At 41.7% G+C, this 27,827-nt stretch overlaps 2 protein-coding genes and 1 pseudogene across 3 annotated transcripts; all 3 read left to right on the forward strand.

Moving 5' to 3' along the window:
* Positions 1–80: 80 nt before the first annotated feature.
* Positions 81–27,827, forward strand: SLC22A16 (solute carrier family 22 member 16; the record flags this gene model as incomplete). Its single annotated transcript, XM_084258346.1, has 9 exons — positions 81–250; positions 5,916–6,398; positions 10,226–10,259; positions 14,312–14,843; positions 17,475–17,631; positions 19,312–19,339; positions 22,618–22,727; positions 23,687–23,796; positions 27,718–27,827. 9 exons carry the CDS (start codon positions 81–83, stop codon positions 27,825–27,827), a joined length of 1,734 nt encoding a protein of 577 aa, XP_084114472.1.
* On the forward strand, positions 15,343–17,442 carry LOC311167597 (large ribosomal subunit protein uL30-like; annotated as a pseudogene). The gene is made up of 3 exons: positions 15,343–15,366; positions 15,911–16,320; positions 16,904–17,442. The product of its transcript is annotated as a large ribosomal subunit protein uL30-like (transcript).
* LOC311167200 (peptidyl-prolyl cis-trans isomerase-like 1) lies at positions 18,697–19,200 on the forward strand (the record flags this gene model as incomplete). The annotated part of the gene is made up of 1 exon (XM_084228042.1): positions 18,697–19,200. The coding sequence occupies exon 1, from the start codon at positions 18,700–18,702 to the stop codon at positions 19,198–19,200; it is 501 nt and encodes a 166-aa protein (XP_084084168.1). The 5' UTR covers positions 18,697–18,699.

Below are 27,827 nucleotides of genomic sequence, written 5' to 3' on the forward strand. Positions count from 1 at the left end.
CGCGGGCACCCGTGCTTCCCGCCCTTAGGTCTGTCGTCTCGGACTCTGGCTGCTGGAACCCCCCATTTCTAGCAGATCGTATGGCCGAGTCCCCAGGGGCGCTGCAGGCCGCGCCGGGGCTGGGCGCGGAATCGGAAGCCCCGGACGTTAGCCAAGCTGGGGGCGTCCCGCCTCCAAGCTCAGAAAACGGCGACCCCGCGGAGAACAGCCACTTGGAGCTGATTTTTGAGCACTTGGGGCACTTCGGCAGGTGGGAGTCGGGAGTGGGTTGGGAGCCACGCGGGGGCGCCGTGGGTCTGTTTCTGTCCGTTGCAGTGGGGTTCTCGTGCTGCGCCAGCGCTCGGAAAACATCTCCACCCCGCCGTGCCCCGTCTCCCAGGGAAATCGGAAGTCCCACGTGCAGATTTCTGGCCCTGAACTGGGTTTGTCCTCCCGAATTTGGGCGGCTGGACCTCCCTGGGGGAGTGGTGGGTGAGGGTCCTGCCTGGCGCGCTTGGGGCCTTGCAGGCGGGACCTGGGGCGCCCTCTGCGGGAGTCCACAGTGCCAATCCGGGAGACCCCGTCTCTGGAGTGGAGGGGTGTCTGTTCCTCTCCTCTTTACACCCCCAGACCGCTCCTGGCCCGCCGGGTCCCCGCCCCGCGTCAGGGCCTCCCGCAGTGCCTGCCAGGTATTGCCCCACAAAAACCGTTAGTCAATTTGTTGCTGTTAATAGAAACCTGATTTGTGCCAGGTGCCCTGCGGTTGGTCACCCAGAGTGCTTTATTTGATGCCCACAGGGATCTTGCAGAGGACGTGTTGAAATTCTTATTTTTTTTTAAAGATTTATTTATGTATTTATACAAGCACTGGGTACAGTCAGAAGCGCGGGAGGGTGAGAGAATTCACCAGAGCCAGAGCGGGGAGCAGAGCAGGCAGAAGGACCGAAGTACACTGCTGAGGGGAGCAGCGGGCGGCAGGAGAGGTCTGTGCGCCATGTGGGACCCTCCTCTGGTGGCCGGGGAGCAGCCGGGGATCGAACCGGCGTTGCAGAGGCTGTGGGCAGCTTCGCAACCCGGCGTTCAACCGCTGCGCCACCGGGGAGGCCCGAAATTCTTATTTTTAATGATTGGGAAACTGAAGTTGGTGAGACCACAACCCACAACTACAGGTTGGTGGGAACTAGGTTTAACCTTTGTACACCTGGCACCCTCTTTTATTTGTTGAATTAATTTAATAAACTTTAAAACATTTATTAATTCATTACTCATTCATTCATTCATTCATGGAGAAATGCCCTTTTCACCCAGAATGTTTTGGGAGCAGGCAACTGAGTGAGGTGCCACACACCTGGTGAGATTTGGAACTAGGTCTGAATCTTGAGCTGCCACTTCTAATATGATTCTACAAATACTGTGTCTTAGTTTCTTATGCACAAAAAAGAGATCATAGTGATTCTTGCCTTGCCTCCCTCCTGGGCTTGTCGTGAAGAGATGAGCTGGTGCTGCTCTCTAAAGTGGAAATGATACCGGAATTGTCAGGCCTAGTCTCCCAGCCAGGAGTGGATCCCAGGCTGCAGGGGCAGCGCTGAGTCCCAGCCACCAGACCCCCACGGGTTGGTGTCTCACGAAGCCGCAGCAGGAACTTCGCAGACGCTCAGGCGAGCAAGTGAGAAGAGGCAGGTTTGTTTATAGAAAGAAAAAGTTTATTGATGAGAAAAAGAACAGAAATAAAATAGGACTCCCAGGCCATGAAACCAGGCCTGGAAGGGGCAAGGAAGCCAAAGTGGAGTCGTGTCTCAGGGAATATAGACCTTTTTCCCCTAATTATTCTGAAGCTCCACCAGTCTCTTGGTGATTGGTTAGTTCTCAGCTGCTTCACTTAATTTGCTACTGAGTGGGGGATCTTCACATTCCTTATCTAACAGCTTTCTCTTTCCCCATTTGTTGCATCTTTATGGTCCAGTCCTCTGGATGAGCATCCCTGCATTGAAGTTAAACAGCTGCCCTTCTAAATTGTCCATAAATTAAACCACTCTCCATTTCCCCAATCTCTACCTCCCTTTATCACTTGAAGGAAACCAAGGCCAGCGTTAACAATGTTGTCCTTGGTCCTGGGATGTTTGTTTTTCCAGGTGGAATTAGTTACACTCCTCTTGCTGCCTTCCTCAATTCTCCGAGGTCCCCTCCTGCAATGTCCCTAAAACTGCCTAATTCCTAGCTTGCCCTGTGTCTCAGAAAGTTGCATGCCCGTTAGTGATGATTCTGTGTCTGAAGAAAGGCGCAACCAAGTGGTTGAGCAGCACAGGAGCATCATGAGGCTCCAGTTCTCCCTGCTTCCTTCTGTGACTTGTTTTATTGAATATTCAGTTGTGTCTGGCTCTGACATAAGTTTTTGGTACATGTCACAGCCTTTAATCTTCACTGCAGCCCTGTAAGATTGGGGGTATCAGTTTCATTTTCTTGCTGATTCTGAAGGGTCTTGGTCTGGCTTTCACCAATTAATCCCATAGGAATTTTTTTTTAAGATTTATTTATGCATACAAGAGCTGGGGTACAGGCCAGAGATGTGGTGGGTGAGAGGATTCACCAGAGACAGAGTGGGGAACAGAACAGGCAGATTGACCGAAGTACACTGCTGAGGGGAACAGCGGGTGAGACAGGAGAGGTCTGCTGCGCCATGTGAGTTGCTCCCAGGCCAGCCGTGGATCAAACTCGTGCTGCAGAGGCTGTGGATTGCTTCATAGTGCGGTGCTTAACCCCTTGCGCCACCAGGGAGGCCCCTCCCATATGAATTTTGAAAAAGCCAATAACTGGTTTCAAGTGAGGAATGTTTATTATGGATCACATAATAAACAGGAGGTGGGGGGCAACTGCCTTGAGCCACACTCCTGGGTTGAGAGCACCAGGGGCCCTCTTTTTATGGGATTGATCACCAAGGTGAAGGTATCAGGGAAACAGGTCAGTGGCTGGCTGGGGTTTTGCAAGCAGGAATTAGCTGGACTGGGAGGTTTTCTAGCTTGGGTTTCAGGACCTTTAAGCACCCACAGGCGCTTTACCTGGACTCACATTTACCTCTCCCCCATGTCCCCACTATGAGGGGAAGCACATCCTAATTGATTAGGTCTTCAACAATAGGAAGTTAACAATACCTCAATAACACAAATTAGGGCCAGGTTTCAGGGGCCCTGTAACAAATACTCATGGTGCTTTGCCTAAATCACAAGTACAGTCATAGCGAGCAGCATTGACCATTGACTTCCACATGTTCTTAACCACAATGATCTTCTGAGTCCCACGGACTCAGCCAGACCCTTTATATATTAGCACATTTTATCATCTTGGAGTGGAAGATCATGGGGATTACAAAATGTTTCGGGGGTTGGATGTTGGCATCCCGGTCCTGGCTATACATTTATTAACTATATGATCTTCCTCACCTGTAACATGGGAGTAATAATGGTACTACTAATGCTTATCGTTACTAGGGGCTCTACAACCAGCTTCTCATATCATCCTCACATTAATCCTATGTGAGGTAGGAGGTACTAATACCATTTTTTATACTTCAGGTATTGACTAAGGTCGTTATAGTAGTTATTGTTTGGCCAAGGTGCTGTAATAAGGAGATTCCTCAGTTGGAAGTTTGTCTCTCCAGTAACCATCCAGGGCAGGTTCTGTTCCTTGGGGTCACCCAGGGGCCCAAGTGGGTGAGGCAGCTCTGCCACCCACAGACTGGGCTCCCTCTCTGTGCATGGGGCAGCTGCTCCGTTGTCCTTACCCACAAGGTCAAATAAAGATCACCATGGTGGAAGAAGGGGAGAATGGATTTGGGGAGACAAGTCTTGGCCACATAATGTATGCAGAGTCTTATTCAGTACATTCTTGATAATCATGACTATCCTTGTTACCATCTAGCGGGAAGTTTGGACTCGTGAAAGCACCTTGCAGGAAGGAAGAGAATAACAAGCTAGTGCTTACAGCAGAAGGTGAAAAGAGTGTAACTGTAGGGGCCAGGAAGACCACAGTGCAGGTTTTCTGGTCCAGCAGACCGGGTAAAGGAGGAGTCAGAGTCCTCAGTGGTTTTGCAGGTTTTTATTGGAATTACCAGGTATACAGCAGGCAGGGGTGCTTGGGGGGCCGGGAGGCTGGCAGGCCTCCCAGCCCCCAGCAGTTCTTCACTCTGGGCTCTCTGGCCTTCTCTCGGCTTCGGCTTCGGCTTCTGCTTCTGCTACTCTTGCTTCTCTTTTGGCTTTTCTCTCGGCCTCTACTGGCGTCCCTGTAACACCGCCCTTAAAAGCCCAGTCTCAACCCAGGTGAATCCCATCTACCTATGCCCACACCCTACTCCAGGTGCCCACCATCAGGCATGCATTCAGGACCACAGGGTTCCGTCATCTATCCTGATGGTGGGAGGGCAGAAAAGCCTGATACCTTTTACCTACCCTACAGTGACCATAACACAGTACGTCATGTTTTCTCTGGTATTTGCTCTAATTGGCCTCTTTATTGTTCTGAAGTAAAAAGGGAGGTTATTGTGTTTTGCTATTTAGTATTCAGGAAATGTGAAAACATTAAGTAGAGAACCCTATTTCTTTCTCATTTCTTGGGTGAGGAAGCACTATCCTAGTCACCTTTAAGTGAGGAGAATAGAATCCCTACGAAGAATTAAAGCGTCATCAGGGCCTTTAAATCTAATCAGATTTGAGAGCCAATTCCAGAAGCCCCAGAATCAATTCAGAAAACTCATCCTTAAGATTCTGTTCCTTTAGAACCACTCCTAGTGCCAAAATCTGTATATCAGGATGCTCTATAAAAACAGATACATGTATCTCATATATTGGAGCTATATTACACATATCTCACATATATGTGACACTTATTACAGGAATTGGCTCACATATTTAGGGAGGCTGAGAAGTTCCACAGGAACAGAAGCAGGAGGTCCTAGGAGCAGGATCTAGGAGTAGGAGATCCCAGAAAGTGGATGGTGGACTTGTGAGGTCCATGTCTGAGGCCTGAGATTTGGGAGGCTGATGGTATAAGTCTTGGTCTGAGTTCAAAAGCCTGAGAATTGGAGGACCGATGCAGTAAGTGGTGGTCTGAGTCCAGAAGTCCAAGAATTAGTAGTGCTGATGTCCAAAGGGAGGATAAGTCTTAGTCCAAGCAGAGATCAATTTCCCTTCCTCTACTTTTTTTGGTCTGTACAGACTCCCTTCAATGGAGTGGGCGATGTTCACTTCAATTGGTGAGTTCATCGTCTTTACTCAGGCTACTGATTCTAGTGCTCATCTCTTCCAGAGATACCCTCACAGGCACACCCAGAAATACTGTTTTCCCATTTACCTACTACTTGGGCATTTCTTGGCCCAGTCATGTTGGCACCTAAAATTAGCCATCATAGTATAGACTCATTTATTTTATGCTTTGGAATATACTATGCTATTTAACTTGTTATTTAAAGTGTTTAAGTTTTGCCATTAGGTGCTATTTCAGATTGGTTTTTGATCCCTTGGGTGTGCCTCATCTTTTTGTATTTTTTTCTACTTCCTTACTTTGTAATATTCCAAGAAACCCCGACTTATATTTTCCCTGTCCTGGTCTCAGACTTAGTTGTTTTTATTGGTGAATGATATTGAGAAACACTGGATGTGCTTGTTGCTATAGGGATGTCATTACTTTTTAGGGCCTATAACAGACAGGGCCAACCCAATAGACATATAATTATAGATATGCTTATATGTATATATATATGTATATATATGTTAGTATGCACACAAATGCTAACTGGAATATATAAATATATAAACATATCTAATAATTTCTGTATTTATCCATATATATATATATGAAAACATGATAAAGATTCTTTATGTGTGCCTATGTTCTTTTATAGCCCATAATGAAGATATGTTAACTAGCTTTTCTTCTCTTTGCAGATTCCAGATATTCCTCTATTTGTTGTGTGCCATCGAGACCTTGTCTTGTGGAATCCACTACTTGGCTTCTGTGTACCTGATAGTCACCCCCAGACATATCTGCAGGCCCCCAGGGAACATGAGTCAAGTTCTTTTCTACAATATCTCTAACAGGTGTCTGGATGACATCTGGACGCAGTTAGCCAAAAGCAAACCACACCACATCACGGTGCAACTCCAGGACGGTGAGGTCTGGGAGCTCTTGAAATGTGAAAGGCTCCGGAGGGAAGACAAGAATTTGAGTTTGAACTATGATTATCATGGCCTTAAGAGTAGGTTTTCTTGCACAGATGGTTACATCTATGACAAGACCCTCTGGGATAGCACTGTGGTGACCCAGTGGAATCTGGTCTGCAACCAAAAATGGTTTGCAAAGGCTGTCCAGTCAGTATTTATGTCTGGAGTCCTGCTGGGAGGGGTGATTTTCGGCTACCTTTCTGACAGGTAAAATGAAATATTTAGCTTTGTTACATCAGTGTATGGTTCATGTTCCTAGCTGTTATTTTTAGGGGACAAAGAAAAATGTTAAAAACTTTAGATATTTGTTTACCTAATATCTAAATAATAATTCTTTTTTGATGATATGTTATTTAGGGACATAAAATAACAGTGATAAGAGCATGGGTTCTGAAGACTTCTGCCTGTGCTCAAATTCTGGTTCTGCCACTGTTAGCCTTAGACCCTGAGCAAAACCTATGATTCAGAATCTTATTTGTAAACTGGTGACAAAAACAATAGCACTTAACTTAAAAGACTATTGTAAAATGGATACAGAATAGCAGCTTGAACATATAATACTCAATAAAAATTGGTTATTACTTTGAATATTTTTTTTCTTTCAATAGGCTTGCTTTGGAAGAGTTATAACCAGATTCTAAGCAGTAATGCCTATAAAACTGGGGGTTTGATATGATATTTATTAAAAAACATTAAAATTAATGTGTACCTCTTAAAACGAAGCAAAGTTCATCTCTGTGTGAACATGGATCACACTTTCAATGGCTATGGTAAAGTGCAGAGATTAATTTATTTGGTCCCCACCACTGTAAATTTTACTGGCATATGCTGGGTGCTGGGAATCTAAAGATAACAGTTTAGGTCACTGTATGCCAATCTATAGAGCTAACAAACATGAACAAAGAAAAGTTTGTTCTGACCAGGGCCATACTAGCAGTGAAAACGGTGAAGATAAGGACTATGGAAACCAAAAAGGAAGAATGCTCAGGTCTTCCCCCCATTGTCCACATCCCCTTTAGGAGGTAGGTAGCATTCAAACAATGAAACTCAAAGAGAAAGAGTCTAGTCATTATTTGGTGGCTGAAGTTATGCTTCAAAATTGAACAATTTTCTGTTCCATAAATGTCTTCCTGTGAGATGTGGAAGTTAGGTTTTCAGGAACAAGGCAAAAAATCTTGTATATTGTTATGAATCATTTCTTTCATTGGAGTTCAACAACTTTAGGATGGGCAGAAAAATACTTAAGTTGGTGGAGAAGCTCCCTCTGTGGCTCTCTTGTACTCTTTTACACATCTGAAAGAAAGTCCCTGACCACTCTTCACAAGCTGAAACTGTACTGCAAAGTGATAATAATCAGAACAATATGGTGTTGAGACAAATTCAGAAATACCGACTAATGTTATAGATTGAGAGCCGAGAAATAAACCCACATGTATGAGGACAGTTAATCTTTGACAACGGGGCTATGACCATACAATGGAGAAAGGAAATCTTCTTTAACAAACAGTGCTGGAAAACTAGGGCAGCCACTTGGAAAAAATAAAATAAAATAATTATTTAATTTCATACACAACTATTAATTCAAGGTGAAAAAAAAAGTTGGACATAAGACCTGAAACCATAAATTACATAAAAGAAAACACAGGCAATACACTCCTGGATAGCAACCTCACAGATGTATTTGGGTACTTTAATACCAAGAGAAGCAACAGCAAAAATAAACAAATGGGACTACATCAAACTAAAAAGCTTTTTTACAGCAAAAGAAGCCACTGAAAAACAAAAAAAAATCAGTCTATCGACTGAAAGAAGATATTTGCACAACATGTGAAGAATTCATATGATTCAACAATATAAAAAACCACAAACAACCTAACTGAAAAGTGAGCAACAGATCTTTATAGATATTTGTTCAAAGAAGGCATACTGATGGCCCATAGGCACATGAAAATTGCTCAACATCATTAATGATAAGGGAAATGCAAATCAAAACCACATAAGCTATCACCATACACCTGTGAGAAAGGCATATATCGAAAAGACTGGAAACAAACATGTTGGCTGTCAAGGATGGTGACTGTCGGTGGGACTGTAAGTTGATGCAACATCTATAGAAGATGGTATAGAAATTTCTTAAAAAACTAATAATGGCAATACCATACGACACAGCAATGCCACTTGTAGCTATTTATCTGAAGAATATAAAAACACTAATAATAAAAGACTTATGCACCCCTATATTCTTAGCAGTATTATTCACAATAGCCAAGTTATAGAAACAAATGACAGTTAAATGACTGGACAAATAAATTGTAGTATATATATTCAGAAAACTATTTAGCTATTAAAAAAGATGCAGTTATGCTCTGCAATAATGTAGATGGAACTGAAGGTGATTGTGCTAAGTGAAATTAGTCAGAAAGTGAAAGAATTACCAGATTGTCCACTACTTTGTGGAATATAAATAAACAAAGAAAACAAACTGGTAAAACACAATAAAAATAACTTAGGTTCTGTGACAAATATGGTTTGTATATTTTAAAAAGTTGAATGTTATGAATGACAATTATACCTTAATTAAAAAAATCTATTGGGAATATAATTTGTTTCTTTTTTAAACAAAGAAATGCCACCTCTTATTTATGAAAATATCAGGCAATCAGAAAGATATACAAAGAACTCACATGACTCAACAAAAAAAAGTAAACAATCCAGTCAAGAAATGGGCAGAAGAACTTAAAAGACATTTTTCCAAAGAGGAAATGCAAATAGCCAACAGGCATATGAAAAAATTATTCAACATCCCTTATTATCAGGGAAATGCAAATCAAAACCACATTGAGATACCACCTTACACCAGTAAGAATAGCACATATCAAACAAACTAACAACAAGTGTTGGTGAGGATGTGGTGAAAAGGAACTCTCCTACATTGCTGGTGGGAGTGCAAACTGGTCCAACCACTATAGAAAGCTGTCTGAAGGTTCCTCAGTCTACTAACAATGGAGCAACCATACGACCCGACCTGGCAATTCTACTCCTTGGGATCTACCCAAAGGACACAAAAATATTGATTTAAAAGAACACCTGTACCCCTATGTTTATTGCAGCACTATTTACAATAGGTAAAACCTGGACACAACCTAAATGCCCAAAAATAGATGACTGGATCAAGAAGATGTGGCCTATATAAAATGGAATATTATTCAGCAATCAAAAAAGATTAACTAATGCCATTTGCAGCAACGTGAGTGGAGCTAGAAGAAATTATGCTCAGTGAAATAAGTCAGAAGGAAAAGAAAAATATTGGATGGTTTTACTTATAGGAGGAATATAGGGGACATATAATAATAAGACATCAGTGTAAAAAAATAACAATACAAAACACAAAACAAAAACAGACAATTGTAAATCAGAGACACCCCACAGGGGAGGAGAAGGATCAGAGGGAGGGAGGGACAAGCACAGGGGACTGAGGTGATGGTGCACGGGTGCATTGGTGAAGGAAATTCTATGGGGACTACACCTGAGTGGCAGGGGGAGCAAATACTGTTTAAAAATGAACAATGATGTAAAATATAAATACAAAATTAGAAAAAAAGAAAATATCAGGCAAGTGCCTTATTCTAGGAGCAGAATATTGCAGGCCCTCTGCTTTTAGAGGAGCTTAGCAAGCACTGCTCCACCCTTGGCAGAGCCAACCCTATAAGGAAAGTGACCCAATGGGCGAAAAAGCACAAACCCTCCCACTTTCCTTCCTCTCTCCATAATAATAAGGAGGGCCTTTGGAATCACCCAGAATGACAACATATGTATCTTATTAGCTTAGGTTCAGGCCTTGCCACTGAAAGACTGGCTTCTTGAAAAAATCATGCAATAACTCATGCTTTTCCCAAAATAAATGAATGAATAATAATAATCAAATGCATAAGCTATTAAAAATATGGATAGCATTTCTTTTATGAGTCGGAGTGGATGTTTAAACTGTTGCCACTATGCCTTGCTTCTTCTGCTATGTGATTCTTATTTTTCAGGATTGGAAGACGGTTTGTCCTGTGGTCCACAAGCGTATGCATACTTCTGCTTAGCATATCATCTGCATTAGCAGTTAATTATTACACCTTCCTGCTCTCACACTTTCTTCTTGCTATAGTGAGTTGTTTTTTACCTCTTTGATTCTACTGCTGTATTTCCATGATAAGCCTTAATTTTCTTAGTTTTGCTTATTGAGACTCTAGAGAGAGAGATCAGTGACTAATCTTTGTTCACTCCACTGTCGAAGTCTTTCTATGGAATAGCTAATGTCCTGTATTTAGAATAAAACTCATTAAAATGAAAAATTACTGCTTGCAAGGCAGAAATTTTGTTTAACTCTATACCTGGCACGTGATCCACATCCCACAATTACAGAGATGTTATTTTATTTCTGAGCAATTTGTTTTGTCTAGTTAGGTCCTGCATGCGTGAGCCAAACAGACAATGATTGAACATTGTGAAAGTCATTTGTAGGATGTGCAGTAAGAATGAAAACAAGAAAGCATCAGGTCTTTCTGTTATGAGAAATAAGGGAGCATAGTGGAATAGGGCGTGAGGTTCTGTACCAGTTTTGTCATATGTGAGCTATGTGACCTTGAGCAAATACGTTACCCTCTTAGCACCTTAGATTTTAACCTGTAAACTGCAGAAAACAATACTTGTTTCACTGGGTTGTTGTCAGATATGGTGAGATGAAAATTAACACCCTCAGCATAGTGCCTGGCATGGAACAGGCACTTCTTACCATGGTGGCTATTATGGGAAGTGGACATGGAGTGTTGAAGCAGTTTCCCCACTTGGTGAAGCTTCCAGACATATTCCAAATTACCAAATAACAGTAGCAGTGATTCTGTTTGGAGGTCACTGGTCAAGGAAAATGGAGTGAAGCTTTTGCTCTCATCTGTGGGAAAAGCTTGTACTACCACCTGAATGCAAAGGATGGGCTGCATCCTGCCTCACTAGGATGGATGATCCGAGGGTCCAGAGAGAAGCCAAAGTCTTCAACCTTAGTAGAGGTCAGTACACCCCCTCAGAAACCAAGGTCTTCAGTTTTGGAGTCTTCATTAATGGCTGGAGTGGGTTCCTAGGAAGCCACACAGATGGCTGAGGATGGGGAGATGTTTAACAAAAAAAAAAATCTTTAAGCGACTTGAAGATGTTACACTTAAAAGATAATGTAGATAATGTAGATAATGTTTCAGTCTTGCAAAATGCCATCTGTTGGGTTTCAGAGTTAAAATGAGACAGTTACCCATAGAACACCTCTGTGAAGTGTGGCCTTAATTTCCTATAATACTTTTCTTTAGTTTTCATGGGAAATGCATTTGTGGAGAAATTCCGAGTAGGAAATATGGATGCAGACTCATTTACTCACTACATTTATTGATCTGCCTTTGGAGTGTAATGTGAAGTTAACTGGCCCCGCTGTTTCGATTACCCTACAGAGTAGTGGGAAGGCAAGACATTGACTGGGAGAATCTGCAGAGCCAAGAGCTCATTAGTTCTGAGGGATGGGTGAGAGGACTTTCCAAGCAGAGAGAGCAGTGAGTCAGGAGGCCTTGAAGTAAACAGAATCAAAGGTCTGACTCTGGAGAATAGGGAAGCTGAACAGGCACAAGTGATTAGGCAGAGTTTGTAGGTGTTTGCGTCATTTCCTAAAGGCCGTGGGAATCCATGGAAGGGGTTTAGGCAGGAGAAATGGTCATTCTGTCTACTGTGTGGGGATGGGATCAGGGTAGATGTGAGGAAGAGTGTTATTGTTGGAGCTAAGAGGAGTGAATGGATTCAAGGATTTTGGGGAGATTATTTAGACGATTGTGTATGGATTGTCTGAACCCAGTGACAGAAGTGACCAGTAGGAAGTGGGAGTGGGATCAGAAAGAATTAACTCTGGAAAAAATGTGTTGGGGAATGATGTTACAGCATAACTTAATGTGGTCATTTGTATCTGAAGGTTATCACAAAGGTTATTTGCTGTAATAGCAGCAAGTATTTACCAAATAACTAGATTCTTGGATACAGATATCCTCATGATCAGGGTTTGTTATTGGAGTCTTACAATTATAATGTTGTATGTGGAAATAAAAGCTTGTCAAAAAAATATTAAACTGATCATTAGTACAGTTGTCCCCCAAAGCACCTCCCTGTTTAATTGCAAGTGTTACTTCTCTGTTATCACAGGGTCTTCCTTGTAGGCCAGCCTCTCTGTGAGTCTCTGATGCAAGGTGAAATTGCAGATCTTCCTGAAGATGCTTAATTATTGAAAGTCTTTGGAAGTAATGGGGGAAATCTGCCTGAATCCTTGACCAGTTGAGATCTGGAAGAGACAGAGCAGTTAACTTTTGAAGAGATTAATATCTCCTTCATGATGAGCTTTCAAAAGAGCTTGATTTAAGTATCAAAAGGATTAAAAGATTTTTAAAAAATCAATGGCAAATAATAATTTTGCAAAAGTTAACTTTATGGTTTGTGTTGTACAAGTCAGAAGTGACATAATTTTTGGAAAAATTCCAATCTTTTCACCCATCTGCCCCATATATCATTTGATTCATTCTTGTTTTCTAAGATTGATCACATATTATAATCTAAATTTTCTTAAAGATAGGCCTATTTTCAAAGTAGTTTTCCTCCAATTTTTTTTATTATGATAAATCCATATAGCATAAAGTTTATCATTTTTAAGTATGCAGTTCAGTGAGATTAACTACATTCATACTGTTGAGTAACCATCACCATCACCATTTCCAGTACTTTTTTCATCTTGCAAACTGAAACTCTATCCCCATCAAACAGTGGCTCCCATCCTTCTCCCCTGAAGCCTCTGGCAACCACTGTTCTATGTTCTATGATTTTGACTACTCTAAGTGCCTTACATGCATGAGGTCATACAGCATTTGATTTCTCTTAGCATAATATCCTCAAAGTTCACTCAAATTTTCACATGTCAGAATATCCTTCCTTCTTAAGGCTGAATATTTTTCTATTGCATGTATATACCAAATTTTACTTTTCTGTTATTCACCTGGTGATGAATGCTTGGGATGCCTTCACATTTTAGATGTTGTGAACAGCTACTATGAATACTATGAATATTATGGTTGCACACTTATCTCAGGGAGACCCTGTTTTCAATTCTTTCGGGGATATACTCAAAGTGGGATTTCTGGATGAAATGGTAATACTATTTTTAATTTTTTTGAGAAACCCTGGTGGTGTTTTCCATAACTGCTATATATTCCCAACGACAGTGACAAGGGTCCCAATTTTTTCACATCCTCACCAACACTTCTTATTTTCTACTTTTTTCAACAGTAGCCATGTTAATGGGTATACACTGGTAGTTCATTGTGCCTTTGCTTTGCATTTGCCTGATGATTAGTGGTAGGGAGCATCTTTTCACAGTCATTCATTTATCATCTTTGTCCTATGCCCACATTTTAATTGGATTGTTTGTTTTGTGATTGAATTTTAGGAGTTCTCTATTCTGAATATTAATCACTTATCAGAGTTAGGAATTGCAAATATCATTCCATAGGGCTGCCTTTCTACTCTGCTGATAGTCTCCTTTGATGCACATTTTAAATTTTCATAAAGTTCAAATTTATTCTTTATTGCCTGTGAAAATAAAATTTTAATCAGGTGGGGTTTTTTTTTTTGTTTTGTTTTGTTTTGTTTTTGCTTCCCACCCCACAGTTATCAAAACTTTTCTTATCCCCATTCAACAATTTTGGATTACTGATAAGGACCTACTTACTGTATAGAGATAAATAAGGAGCTAAGAAGTAAAACCACCCTATAATGGAGACTATGAAGGAAACAAAAAAGTGTCTAACATTTACTTATATTATAACATAACCTCTCAAGTTTTACCATTTTGGTAAAGGGTCCCACAAAAAAAAAAAATAAAGAAAGAAGAATGGTGGATCAGATCAAACACTATTTTGTATATGTGATAAGGGTTTACAAAGATATTTTGGGGGTCATTTTCTTTCTTATGTGTGTATGATTTGCCGAGGGATCAGACTCCTCAGTAGTTATAAATATGACCTTAAATCTGGACCACTCTCCCCCACTTTGACTTTCAGGTTGCAAGTGGCTATATCGTGGCAATGTTTGTCTACGTGATGGAATTTATTGGCAGGAAATATCGGACATGGGCCGCCATTCAAATGCATTCCTTTTTTGCGACTGGAACCTTGCTTGTGCCTTTGGTGGGCTACTTGACCAGGTCCTGGCGGGTCTATCTGTTGGCGCTCTCCTCTCTGTCTGTCCCCTTTATCCTGTGCTGCTGGGTGCTCCCAGAGACACCTTTTTGGCTTCTGTCAGCGGGAAAATATGAGGAAGCACAAAAAGTAGTTGATAGAATGGCCAAGTGTAATAGAAAAACCTCCTGTAATCTCTCAGAGCTTTTACTCCTGGATCCGAATGTTCCTGTTGGGATTAAGCCCAGTAAAACTGAGAAGCACAAACTGTTTGAACTGTTTCATAACTGCAATATTGCAAGAAGGACGCTTATTGTTTGGCTGACTTGGTTCGCATCATGTGTGGGATTCTACACCTTATCCTGGAATGCTATTTACTTAGCAGGCAATGAATATTTAAACTTCTTCCTCTTGGGTAAGTAGTTTAATCATATTTAACTGTAGTGATGACGTAGAATATCCATCATGTTTTTATTGTCCTTCTTTCTACCAGGAAGTATATAATAGTGGTCTTTTAGTGTAATTGAACTCTAATACATGTATATATTTTCTTTCTTTTTCACATTCTGAAATACTGAAATTCTTCCCCCCTCCCCCCACCCCGAGGTAACATTGGCTTATAACACATAGGTTTACACCTCCTCAGACCTAAGACACCATACCACACCCACCACCAAAGCACCCATTGTGCTTCACCACCTCTTTCTGAGGTAACTTCTTTACATTTGGCTTGTTTCTTTCAGATCTCTTTCTATGCATTTCCATTCATTTGTGCAAATTAAGCACTTCATATTTTAACATAAACAAGGTCATTTGCTACATATTTTTCTTTGTCAGTTGCTTTTCTTTTAAAATTTAATGTATCTTTGAGATCCTCTGGTATCTTTGTACTATCAAATGTTCTCAATTTAGAAATGTTAATAAGTGAGAAAACATCAGTATGTGCAACTCTATGTTGTCAGACCGCTTTCATTTTAGTAGTAGGTTAAAATGTCCCTCAGATGTTGCTGGGATAGCCTCAGGCTTGACTTTTAGGGTAAACCAAATTCATACCAAACTTGAGAGCAATATCAGAAACCTACATTTTTCCATCTAGCCTTAATTTCTGGTTATTTCTGTGTAGGCTGCCTAATTTGATATTATCCTTGGAAAATCTTGCTTTCTATTTTAATTTCTAAGTTTGCAGGTATTGGTACAAAAATGTCCCTCCTCTCCCCCGTTTTGCCAAGCACAAGATACAGAGATGATCAATATTGACTTATTAATTCACTTATTTATTCATTCAGGAGGCCGGTCCTGCAGGCACTATGCCTGTGCTCTGTCCTGGGGATCTCAAGGCTTAGTAAGGGCTAAATTTCCTAGGGCAGGTTGATAAGTACTAGGCAGTCATGTGAGTATCTGTGCATTTCACAAGAAATGTCCTTCTTGTTTCTGTGAGTTTAAGAGCAGTAGAGTCTGTTTTACTTGAACCATGGAGTGTAGAGGAGACAGAAAAAGGTTCCTGCTGTGTCAGAAATTCTTAGGAAAAAGCAAAGGAATTTTTGAAGCTGAAGATCAAATGCCTCAGAAAGAAGTTTGCCCAAAAGATGCTTCGAGAGGCAAGGAGGAAGCTTATCTACTGAGGAAGCTTATCTATGAAAGAGCTAAGCTCTAGCACAAGGAATATAGGCAGATGTACAGAACCAAGATTCAAATTGCTAGGATAGCAAGAAAAACTGGCAACTTCTGTATATCTGTGGGACCCAAATTGGCATCCGTCATCGGGGGCAATGATACCAAGGGTGTGAGCCCAAAGTTCTGAAAGGTGCTGCAGTTTCTTTGCCTTTGCGAGGTCTTCAGTGGTGCCTTTATTAAGCTCAACAAGGCTTCAGTTAACATGCTAAGATTTGTGGAACTGTTGGGGCAGCCCAAACCCCGCAAACCTGCCTATTCTAAATGGGTTCTGCCATCCGCCGCATCAACACAAAACATATGAGACTTTAATGGGAAGGAACTTTAATAAAAGTAGGAAACAATACAGGTAAGGCAAAGAGTCTAGTTTCTAAATGAAGCACCCAAAGTTACCCATCCCCTCGTGGGTAAAAGTCCATCCATATGGGAATGGCCCAGAGCAAGGCCCCAAAGCCTGCCACAAGTCTAAAGCATCTTCCAGTGGGGACCCACAGAAAAGGGTCAGAAACAACCAGACAAGCCCGGAAGGAAAAGAGCAAAATCAACATCAAGATAAAAGCTGCCACTGTCACCTCCCCACGGGTCTCATCCACATCTGTGTCACCCAGTCCACGACCAAAAGACAAGCGCAGTTTCTTCACGTGTCTCTAGGCTCCATGCGCCTCCTCCAGGTCTCCTGGCTCCATCCTGCTTCCTTCCTCAGTCTCTTCTGCAGCTTCTCCTCTTCCTGCTCAGCTCCACCCTCCCTTGGGTGGGGCAGGGAACCTGGAACCTCCCCCTTTCCTGGGGACCACCCTGTTACAGAACCATATACTGTATGGACGTATCCAAACCCTAAGTCAGTAAAGACACTGATCTATAAGCATGGTTATGGCAAAATCAACAAGAAACTAATGGTCCAAATGGATAATGCATCGATTGCTTGGTCTCTTGGTAAATATGGCATCATCTGCAGGGAGGACCTGATTCATGAAATCCATACAAAATTAATATAATTATATAATAGATTATATAATATTAAGCAATGCTTCTAAGAGGCAAGCAACTTCTACTGTCCCTTCAAGTTAATTTCTCCACAAGGTGGAATGAAGAAGAAAGCCACCCACTTTGTAGAAGGTGGAGATGTTGGCAACAGGGAAGACCAGAGTAACAGGTTTATTAGGAGGATGGGCTAATGTGTCTAGCTAACGTGATTGTTTTAATAGAAACTTAATAAAAAGTCACTACTTTCAAACCGAAAAAGCAGTAGAGTTTGCTGCTTCTCAGGCAATCCTTAAAGGACCTTGGGAGTCAGGGGAGCATTGGTTATTTCTTTTGGGTGTGCCTCGTACAGTTGGATGGCAAGGCTTACAGAGGCCCTTTCATTCAATGACAGGTATAGTGGAAATTCCTGCCTACCTCTTTGTGTGTGTGGCGATGGACAATTTTGGGAGAAGAAACAGTCTGATCATCCTCCTTATCTTAAGTGGGCTGCTCTGTGGTGTGATCATGATGATTCCTGCGGTAAGCTATTTTGTTTTATGTAGAGAATAGTTACTTATATGTGACAGTTTGATGGGAGAGTTTGTAGCTTATTATAGTAAGTGTGAAAATCAATCCAGATATATGGACAGAGTGTATATATAATATTTAACAAATAGATTTTCTTTAAAGAATCTTTCATTCTCTGTCACTTAAGTAGTACATTTTCGTTGTAGAATTTTCTTTTAAGGCAAAAGAAAAATGTGAAAAACAAATGAAGTCGCATCATTCCATTTCCCAGAGATGGCCAGTGTAGTATTTTATAAACACAATAATCTTGGGTAAGGAAGGTAAATTATACCTTCTGGTTATTGTTGTCATCGTAAACGTTCATCTATCATTCTACAAAGATATGTGTCAGGTGCTGTTCTAGGTGTTGAAAACACACCGTAAATCTTTCTATAAATATAACAAGGGGAAACAAAACTGGATGAGGGACAGAGAATGACTGTATTTGTGTGTGTGTGTGTGTGTGTGTGTGTGTGTGTGTGTGTGAGAGAGAGAGAGAGAGAGAGAGAGAGAGAGAGAGAGAGACGTGTTCATTTTACTTTACCTAGGGTGATCCTAGGTAGTGTGGCTCTCAAAGAAGCTGACATTTGATCAGAAACCTGACGGAAGGAGGGAGCCAGATAGACACTTAGAGGATATAATGAGTCTTATAATTATGTTCAGGATTGTTCTGATTTTAAGAGCCTTGGTTTTTCATTGTGATAGATTAGTAACCCTCAATTTCTAATAAGATGTATAAATCCCTCTGAGGAACTTGCTTTGCAAAATACAGTTTCTTAGTGAAAAACTTCCATAAACTCCTGAAATGACTTTGATGTTCCCTTATTTTGGCAATCTCCATGTCTAGAGCGATTTGTACCTCCAGAAGTGGTCCCCCTCTTCCCAGAGAAAATGTTTTCAGAAACTCTGTTCTCACTTTGGAAAACATGCTAACTATATTAATACTTTACAATATTTTACATAAAATTTCTCCAAAGTTTATATAATATTAAGCAATAGTATCTTGATATTTAGAAAAAGGCATTTAAAATTGTGCTTATTGGCTGGAGCAGGATTCCTCCGGCCTCGCTATGGCGGCCATCCCCCCCAACTCCTGGCAGCCGCCCAACGTGTACTTGGAGACCAGCATGGGGATCATTGTGCTTGAGTTGTACTGGAAACATGCTCCAAAGACCTGTAAGAACTTTGCTGAGTTGGCACGTCGAGGTTACTACAATGGCACAAAATTCCACAGAATCATCAAAGACTTCATGATCCAGGGAGGTGACCCAACAGGGACAGGCCGAGGTGGTGCATCTATCTATGGCAAGCAGTTTGAAGATGAACTTCATCCAGACTTGAAATTCACAGGAGCTGGAATTCTTGCAATGGCCAATGCGGGACCAGACACCAATGGCAGCCAGTTCTTTGTGACCCTCGCTCCCACCCAGTGGCTTGATGGCAAACACACCATTTTTGGTCGTGTGTGCCAGGGTACAGGAATGGTGAATCGAGTAGGGATGGTGGAAACAAACTCCCAGGACCGCCCCGTGGACGATGTGAAGATCATCAAAGCGTACCCTTCTGGGTAGACATGCCGCTCTTTTGGGCACACCCGGGTCTTCTGAGATGACCCCAAATGAACCAGCTCCCAGATGACCTGGAATGACACGTAACTCTAAATTGCATTTTGGCCTTGCAAGTCCTGGCACAGGAAGTCTGGGATCTTGGGTGAGTTAGAGATGGGAGTGTATTTTAATAGGATGCCTCCTTTCTCTTCCCCCGTGCCTAGGTTGGCAGAACATTTACAGAAGTGCCCATGCACAATCTTTCACAGGTTACTGCTCATCGCCAGTGACCCACACTGCTCCTCCTTGTGCGTATCTGTTCTGATACTCTTGGAACAAGATGAAGCAAACTGTCGTTTCACCGTGCCTAACCAAACTTCTTCCTGTGGAGATTTATATTCAGGCCTACACTGCATTCTTTGGTAGCTGACAGCAACAGAATTCAAAATCAAGTAGTGTCTATCAGCCTTCTTAACTCTGTGCAGCCCCTGTGTCAGTCTCCTGCATTTGTTCTTCCAGGGAATGTATACATCTCTCTATGTATTTTCCCTCTCAAAACCAGAACATCAACACTGCTGTTTCTGACACTTAGACATCCCACGCAAAGCCACATTGAATTTTTGCCAAGTGAAAAATGCATCCAACAATGAAGTTTCTAAGAAGGTGTCAAGTGGGGAATGATAATGTGTAATAATCGAGAAAAGAATTTATTAAAAGGAAGCAGAAGCACTGGCCATTTTTTCCCCAGGAAGGAGTGGAACTTTGTCGTGAGCTTGAGGACAGACTGTGACTTCTCCTTAAAAAGCAGTATTCTCGTAAAGGAGGGGCACCAACTTATGTTTTTTATTTTTAATATGAGACTTTAGAGAAACTAGATAAGAGGTTTTATATGTTATTATTATTTTTTTTTAATCTTCCTGATTCGGTGGGAGGTGAGAGAAAGGAAGTTAATACTTATGTAATACATAGAAGCTTCCAAAATAAAATTCCACTGATGGTTGAATAAATAAATAAATAAAATTGTGCTTATTAAATGGCCAACAAGCAAATGAAAAAATGTTCCACATCCCTTGTCATCAGGGAAATGCAAATCAAAACCACACTGAGGGCCTCCCCGGTGGCGCAGCAGTTGAGCGCTGGGTTGCAAAGCTGCCCACAGCCTCTGCAGCGCCGGTTCAATCCCCGGCTCCTCCCTGGCCACCGGAGGAGGGTCCCACATGGAGCACAGACCTCTCCTGCCGCCCGCTGCTCCCCTCAGCAGTGTACTTCGGTCCTTCTGCCTGTTCTGCATCCCGCTCTGGCTCTGGTGAATTCTCTCACCCTCCCGCGCTTCTGACTGTACCCAGTGCTTGTATAAATAAATACATAAATCTTTAAAAAAAACAAAAAACCACACTGAGATATCACCTTACACCAGTGAGAATGGCACATATCAAAAAAACAAACAACAACAAATGTTGGCGAGGATGTGGTGAAAAAGGAACTCTCCTACATTGCTGGTGGGAGTGCAAACTGGTCCAGTCACTATGGAAAGCTGTCTGGAGGTTCCTTAGTCTACTGAAAATGGAGCTATGATACAATCCGGCAATTCCACTACTAGGGATCTACACAAAGGACATAAAAACAGTGATTCAAAAGAGCACCTGTTTATTGCAGCACTATTAACATTAGGTAAAACCTGGAAACAACCTAAATTCCCAAAAATAGATGACTGGATCAAGAAGATGTGGTACATATACACAATGGAATATTACTTAGCAATCAAAAAAGATAAACTTATGTCATTTGCAGCAACGTGGATGGAGCTAGAAGGAATTATGCTCAGTGAAATAAGCCAGAAGGAAAAAGAAAAATATCGGATGGTTTCACTTATAACAGGAATATAGGGGAACCAAATAAGACATCAATGTAAAAAAAAATAATAACAGTACAAAACACAACAAAGCAAAAACAGACAATTTTAAATCAGAGACATACTACAGGGGTGCAGGAGGGAGAGGGGTAAGAGGGAGGGAGGGAGGAGCAATGGGGACTGTGGTGATGTGCACTGGTGCCTTGGGGAAGGAAATTCTATGGGGACTCAATCTGAGGGGGTGGGGGAAGCAAATATTGTCTAAAAAAATGTAAAAAATGATGAATGTTAAAAAACAAAATTGTGATTATTGCTTGGAATTTAATTTAAGGTGACTTTTATAGTAACACTTCACTTAACTATCAGAGTTGGTATATTAAATGTTTTATGTGACTGAAGTTTCCAAATGATTGCTATATAACTGATCTAAAAGCAATGAAACTACTCAAGATAAGGGCATCTTTACCAATTTGAAGGAACTTAATCCATACTTTCTTTGTTTGTGTTTTTAATTACTTTGCAGTTATATTAGTTGACTTGATGGCAACTGCCTTTGAGATGGTGAAAATTTAGGCTAACCTCCAAACCTTCAAGTTCTATGGGTGGAAGGCCCCAGTGGTGTTAGGGAAGACAGGAAAGTGGCTGATGGGGATTTCTAGATATAAAGCACCAACCCTAAACCACAAATTTCTCTCAAAATGGTACTGTTAATTCAGTACAAAAAAATTTAAGCTCTAACTCATTCAACAAATACTGTCTACAATAGTAATGAAGGTGACAAGGAGACACTAGTGGCTTTAATGGAGGTATCTCCAAATCTCTGTGACTTTCTACAATAGACATTTATTTCTACAGAAAGTTTAACGTGGGTGTACCTTGGTGGCAGTGGTAGTACGGGAATGGTTGGCTTTGTGGAGTCATTGAGGGACTCAGATTGACATGTGAACTCCAAGGTCACCAAGGTGTCAACCTTGAGCTGGCAGATAGGGCAAGACAGAGGAGATGCAATAGGGGAGGTCTTAGTGAGCCACTTTTGGCAGTGAAACATGGTAGTGACTGCAGAGACTGAGCTGGAGGCATGCAGATGTTTGCTCTTGAGGATTGCACCAGTATTCCCTCAATCCCTCCACCCCACCAAAGAGTCTGTACTAATAGTTTAATTATCACTTTCAAAGTATTTTCTGAAGACAATTTATAAACCGGAGGATTACTACTGTAAAGGACACAATTTGTTTTTATGTCTCTTTGACTTTTTTTTACTGGATCAGTTCCAGAGGGAGTGGGTCCATTCTGGAGGAACCAGCACCATCTGGGTACGTCTCATTCCAAAATTGTCCTCCCAAGTGGCTTTCTTTACTTGGTAATTTGAAACCTCCAAGGCTGAGGGGAGGAATACTTGCCTCTAAATTTCATAAAGATGCCAAGTTTTGGCAGACCATGAGTAGAATTTGCAAGACAAATTCAAATGGAAAAGTAAAACTCTTGATTGCTCTGAAAAATATCAGAGAACTAGAAATTTGTAAGTAAATCTTTAAAATTTTTCTTTAAAAAATATTTACAGTGGTCTGCTTTGATGTTATTTTTCCCAGGATCCCTGGTATTGGAGTGTGATGGTAACTATGGGTGAAAAATTCGCCATAGGGGCAGCATTTGGGCTCATTTACCTTTATACGGCAGAGCTGTATCCAACAGTCATAAGGTAAGAGTTATTTTCCTGTTGCTTCCTTGCTATCTTTCATTTAGGTGTCATTTCATTATATTTGGCCTTTGGGAAAGTGTTCCTTCCATCGTACTCTGAGCTCTGAAATATGGGGACATATCATGATGACGCCAATTCTAAATCTGAGACTTTGTACATTTTTAACAGACTATCTGATAAATTGCTTTGAAATAACAATCCTTTATCCTAAAACCATTTTAAATATAGTTGATTGACGCTGACTTTACCTATAATTTCAGGTTAATTTTCTCAGGCTGGGTCTGTTGATCATTTGAGGGCACTATTATTAGTTTGTTGGCTGCCATCTCAATACTCCTGTTTATTTTCTCAGTTCTGGAGGCTGCAGATCAAGGTGGATGGCAGTTTAGGTTCCTCCTGGGCTGCTCCCCTTCACAAAATGAGAGATACTTATTTATATGAAAAGCACATTCTTCCTTCCTACTAGACAGTCTACTAGATTTTTCTCAAATAAACTTTAAAGAAAAACACATTAAGCTATGGCTTGAATTAAAAAAAAAAAACTGCAATAGAATATTCCATACATTATCTTTTCTTCTTCCAAATTCCCACTTCCTACTCCAGACAAATTCCTACTCCAGAAGACTGATATAATCTTTCAACATTAGACTAAATGAATATACATAAGGGCCTAATTTGCATAGCAGATGAAGCATGGTTTGCCCCCTCCCCGCTTTTTTTTTTTTTTTTGATCTTGAATTGTCTGGAATTATCTGCAGGCTTGTCTACAGTGCTGTTTCGCAGAATGTGGATATAAGTAGAGTAATTCTTAAAAACTTAAAGTTATTTCCTTGTATATTAAGCCAAGCTTAAATTGTGTTATTTATTCTTTTCCGGGAGGGTGGCTAGGGCTATGGGAAGTCCATCCATTGCTCTGCCTTCAGTTCTGCCTGCTGTCTTAATATTCCTTATGTTTTCAGGTCTCTGGCCGTGGGAAGTGGCAGCATGGTGAGCCGCATAGGGGCCATCTTCTCCCCAGCTTTGGTGCAGCTCACCGACGTATGGAAATACTTGCCGCAGGTGTCGATCAGTTTGTAGGACCTTAATGAACTAGAGAGGCAGAGTGACTAATTCCCTCTCTATTTTTTTTTTATTGGGACCTACTTTATAACCCACATATGGGGGTTTATAGAAACATTAACAGCTTACCAGTCAGTAAGTGGGGTAGTGGCAGCTGATTTATGGTCAATTGATTGCCTTTCACCACTGGGGAGCTGTTATTCACAACTCTACTAGGACAGGGCCCCTCTTTTTCTGTACCACATTGGGAAGAGCTCTGGTCTCTCTCAGTGTCTGCCCCCATCATGGGTCCAGCCCAGCCTGTTCCTTTGCTCCTGGATCTGCAGTTTCTCCCCACCCCCAGTGCTGGCCTTGGTGTCCCTACTGTGTGCCTGTGGTCAAAGTGACCTGTGTTTTGAAGGATTCTCTGGTGCCTGATGGAGAGCTTTAGGGATTTGTGGTTTTTAGCTTCTCTGAAATTTGAGGCGCTCCTTCCAGAAGACTTTCTTCTGGTTCTGATAGTGTGAGCTATTTGGTTATGAAAAATGAGAGCAGTTATATGTTCAGGTATGTGGGGGCTGAGAGTTTGGGAGATCACGTGGAACAACATTATACCTGGGCTTAGTATAACCCTCTGGTCAGGAACAGATGGGAGACAGGGAGAGACTGGGTAGGCAATTAGGAAGTATGGGGATGGGGTTGGAGAGAGGAGGGGGTTCAAGGGGTGAAGGGTGGGTGGCTCAAGGAGTTGCAGTGATTTAGGGGAAAGCTCTGGGTTTGCTGATCCTCTCTTTCTCTTTCACCCTAACTCTTTCTAGGCTGTTTGCTCTTGGTCTCCTCTTTCTTTATCTGACTGACTGCTGCTTAAATCGACTCATTCTCCAGGTCCATCCTGGCTGTCTGCTTCTTTCTCTTCATGGATGATCACGCTTAAGTCCTGACTTCTTTTCCAAGCTGCAAACCCCTGCTTCCACTAGCCCCACGGATAATCTCCCTGGGTGCCTGACAACTTTAATATTCCCCAATATGTACTGGTCAGTAATTTTAACTCCCTCCTCCTCTGCCTCCCACTTTGGGTTAGAAGTGAATGGCCTACAACATACTTTTGTATCAGCTTTTTTTTTCTCCTTGTTATGCTCTCCACTCTCTTTCCAATCCATGACATCCAATCCTCACTTTCTCTTTCATAACCATCCCAGCTTGCCTGCTTCCCATGTCTGTTCAGTTTATTATCACCTTCAGGTTTTCCTCCTTCCCAGGTCTTCTCCCTGCACCCCAACCCCATCAGAATAGTTTGCTGAACACAGCTCTGCTCTGGCCCAGCTGCCCCCTCACCTTCAGTGCCTGATTTTCAAGTCCTTTCTAGGCCTACCCTCTGCCCATTTTCCATACTTTGTTCCACTTGCTCATACAAATTCCCGTCCTCTCCTCACTCACCCTGTTCTCAGGCCACATCTACTATGGATGTGGCTTCCTGTCCTGTTGGGGTGGCACTAGGTCTCACGTTTCTCCTTCTTGGGGTCAATAATCCCACCAACTATATAGATTTATACAAGCAGTCCTTTTTTTTTTTTTTGCTAAAAAGTTTAAATTATGTAAGGATGGATTGTATTTTTGAAGGTTGTGTAGAGATTTAGTTCTAAAATCCACCTAATATTTTCTTTCTTTTTTTTTTTTAAAGAGGCATGTATTATTTATTTATTTATTTGTTTGTTTGTTTTGTTTTTATTTATACATGCACTGGGTACAGTCAGAAGCGCGGGAGGGTGAGAGAATTCCCCAGAGCCAGAGCGGGGAGCAGAGCAGGCAGAAGGACCAAAGTACACTGCTGAGGGGAGCAGCGGGCGGCAGGAGAGGTCTGCGCGCCATGTGGGACCCTCCTCTGGTGGCCGGGGAGCAGCCGGGGATGGAACCGGCGCCGCAGAGGCCGCGGGCAGCTTCGCAACCCAGCGCTCAACCGCTGCGCCACTGGGGAGGCCCCTAACATTTTCTTAATAATCTGCAGAGAACAGACTAGAGATTTCAATTTTTAATGTCATTTGTATTTTTAAAGACAAACACCCTAGTACTGGTTTAAAATTTTTCCTTTTATGTGTCAAAGTCTGGAAAGGGAAGAAATACTGAATTTTTATGGAAAATTAGATGGTTTCCTTCCCTTGAAGTAGCGATGAGTTTCCATTGCCTTTGTTTTGTTGCCCCCAGTCATGTGGGTGTTGGTTCCTTGAAGCATGAGTGCACCCTGGCATTCATTCCCCATCACTTGTTTGAGCACCGATAGCATGCTGGTCATTGGGGCAGGAGCAGCCTTGACAGGACAGCCCCTGAACATCAAGTGCCAACCTAAGGCTCAGAGACTGGGTCCTTCCACAAGACTCTGGAATCTGGGAAGGCAGACAGGGTCTGTGCACTAAGGAGCTCCTAGGACAGGGCCTGCGGGAGTAAGATGTGGGCAGTAGCTGGAGTCTACTGAGTAGGTACTCTGCAGTGTTTATGAAGGAATTAATGTGTGATCTGATTAAGCCTAGCAGAAGAGTTCAAGAATTCCAAATCCAACCTAAGTATCAATGTTCTCACCAAGGAATTAAAAACACCAGCCATTATGTCAAGTTGAATGTATTGCCCTCTGAAAAAGGTTCAGAAATTATTATTCACTAAAGGATACATTTCTTTTCTTTTTTTCTTTGTGTATTTTTAATGAAAAAAAATTTTTTTCTATTGAGGTAATAATGTTTTACAACACTGCATATGGTTCAGAGGTACAGGGTCATACCTTCAGAGGTATGTGAACAGCCATACCCACCACAAAGCACCTACAGTCGTCCCCATTGTCCACTGTTCTCCCTCCCCACTTTACTCTCCTCCCCCTCCCTTCCTCTGCCCTATGGTGGCTTGAATTTGTGACCGCCAGGATGGAACTGGAGGGATTATGCTAGCCAAAATAAGTGAGAAGGAGACAGACAAATAGTGGATGGTTTCACTGATGTGTGAAATACAGAGAAACGAAACAAAGAGTCAGATATAACCACACCAATAACAAACCCTAGAAATCTGACATTTCTTTTATTTATTTATTTATTTATTTATTTATGTATTTATTTATTTATTTATTATTATTATTATTTAAATTTTATTTTTATATTCCCCTTACAATTACAACCCCCTTATTTTGATCCCAAGTCCTCCTTTCCCCGCCTCCACCCCCCATAGAGTGTCTCTGGTTCATAGTTATTTGTTGATTTTGATTTTTTCTTTCTTATAGTTATTCTTTTCCCTGATCCCTTATTTAAGCTTTCTAGATTCCTGCTATGAGTGAGACCATCCAGTATTTTTCTTTTTCTTTCTGGCTTATTTCGCTGAGCATGATCCCTTCCAGCGCCATCCATGTTGCTGCAAATTGCATGTGTTTATCTTTTTTGAATGCTGAGTAATATTCCGTGGTGTATATGTACCACATCTTCTTGATCCAGTCATCTATTTTTGGGCATTTGGGTTGTTTCCAAAGCTTAGCTATTGTAAACAGTGCTGCTATAAACATAGGGGCGCAGGTGCTCTTTGGAATTGATTTCTTTTCTTTTTTTTTTTTTATAATTCTGTTGTATGAATTCTCAAGACTTTTTTTTTTTCAAGATATATTTATTTATTTATACATGCACTGGGTACAGTCAGAAGCACATGAGGGTGAGAGAATTCACCAGAGCCAGAGCGGGGAGCAGAGTAGGCAGAAGGACCGAAGTACACTGCTGAGGGGAGCAGCGGGCGGCAGGAGAGGTCTGCGCGCCATGTGGGACCCTCCTCTGGTGGCCGGGGAGCAGCTGGGGATCAAACCTGCCCTGCAGAGGCTGCGGGCAGCTTTGCAACCCAGCGCTCAACCGCTGCGCCACCGGGGAGGCCCTGGAATTGACTTCTTTTCTGATGTGTCACTTATCACTGTTGGTTTTCAAATTCTTTCTAGTTGGTATGTGGAATTTTGGCCTTAGTGAGCGGATTGCTAACAATAAGTCTTCCAGAAACCCGCGGAAAGCCTCTGACAACTACTTGGGAGGAGACCATCAACCAGAATGA

This window comes from Talpa europaea (assembly GCF_964194135.1).
Source record: "Talpa europaea genome assembly, chromosome: 2".
In the NCBI taxonomy this organism is placed as follows: domain Eukaryota; kingdom Metazoa; phylum Chordata; class Mammalia; order Eulipotyphla; family Talpidae; genus Talpa; species Talpa europaea.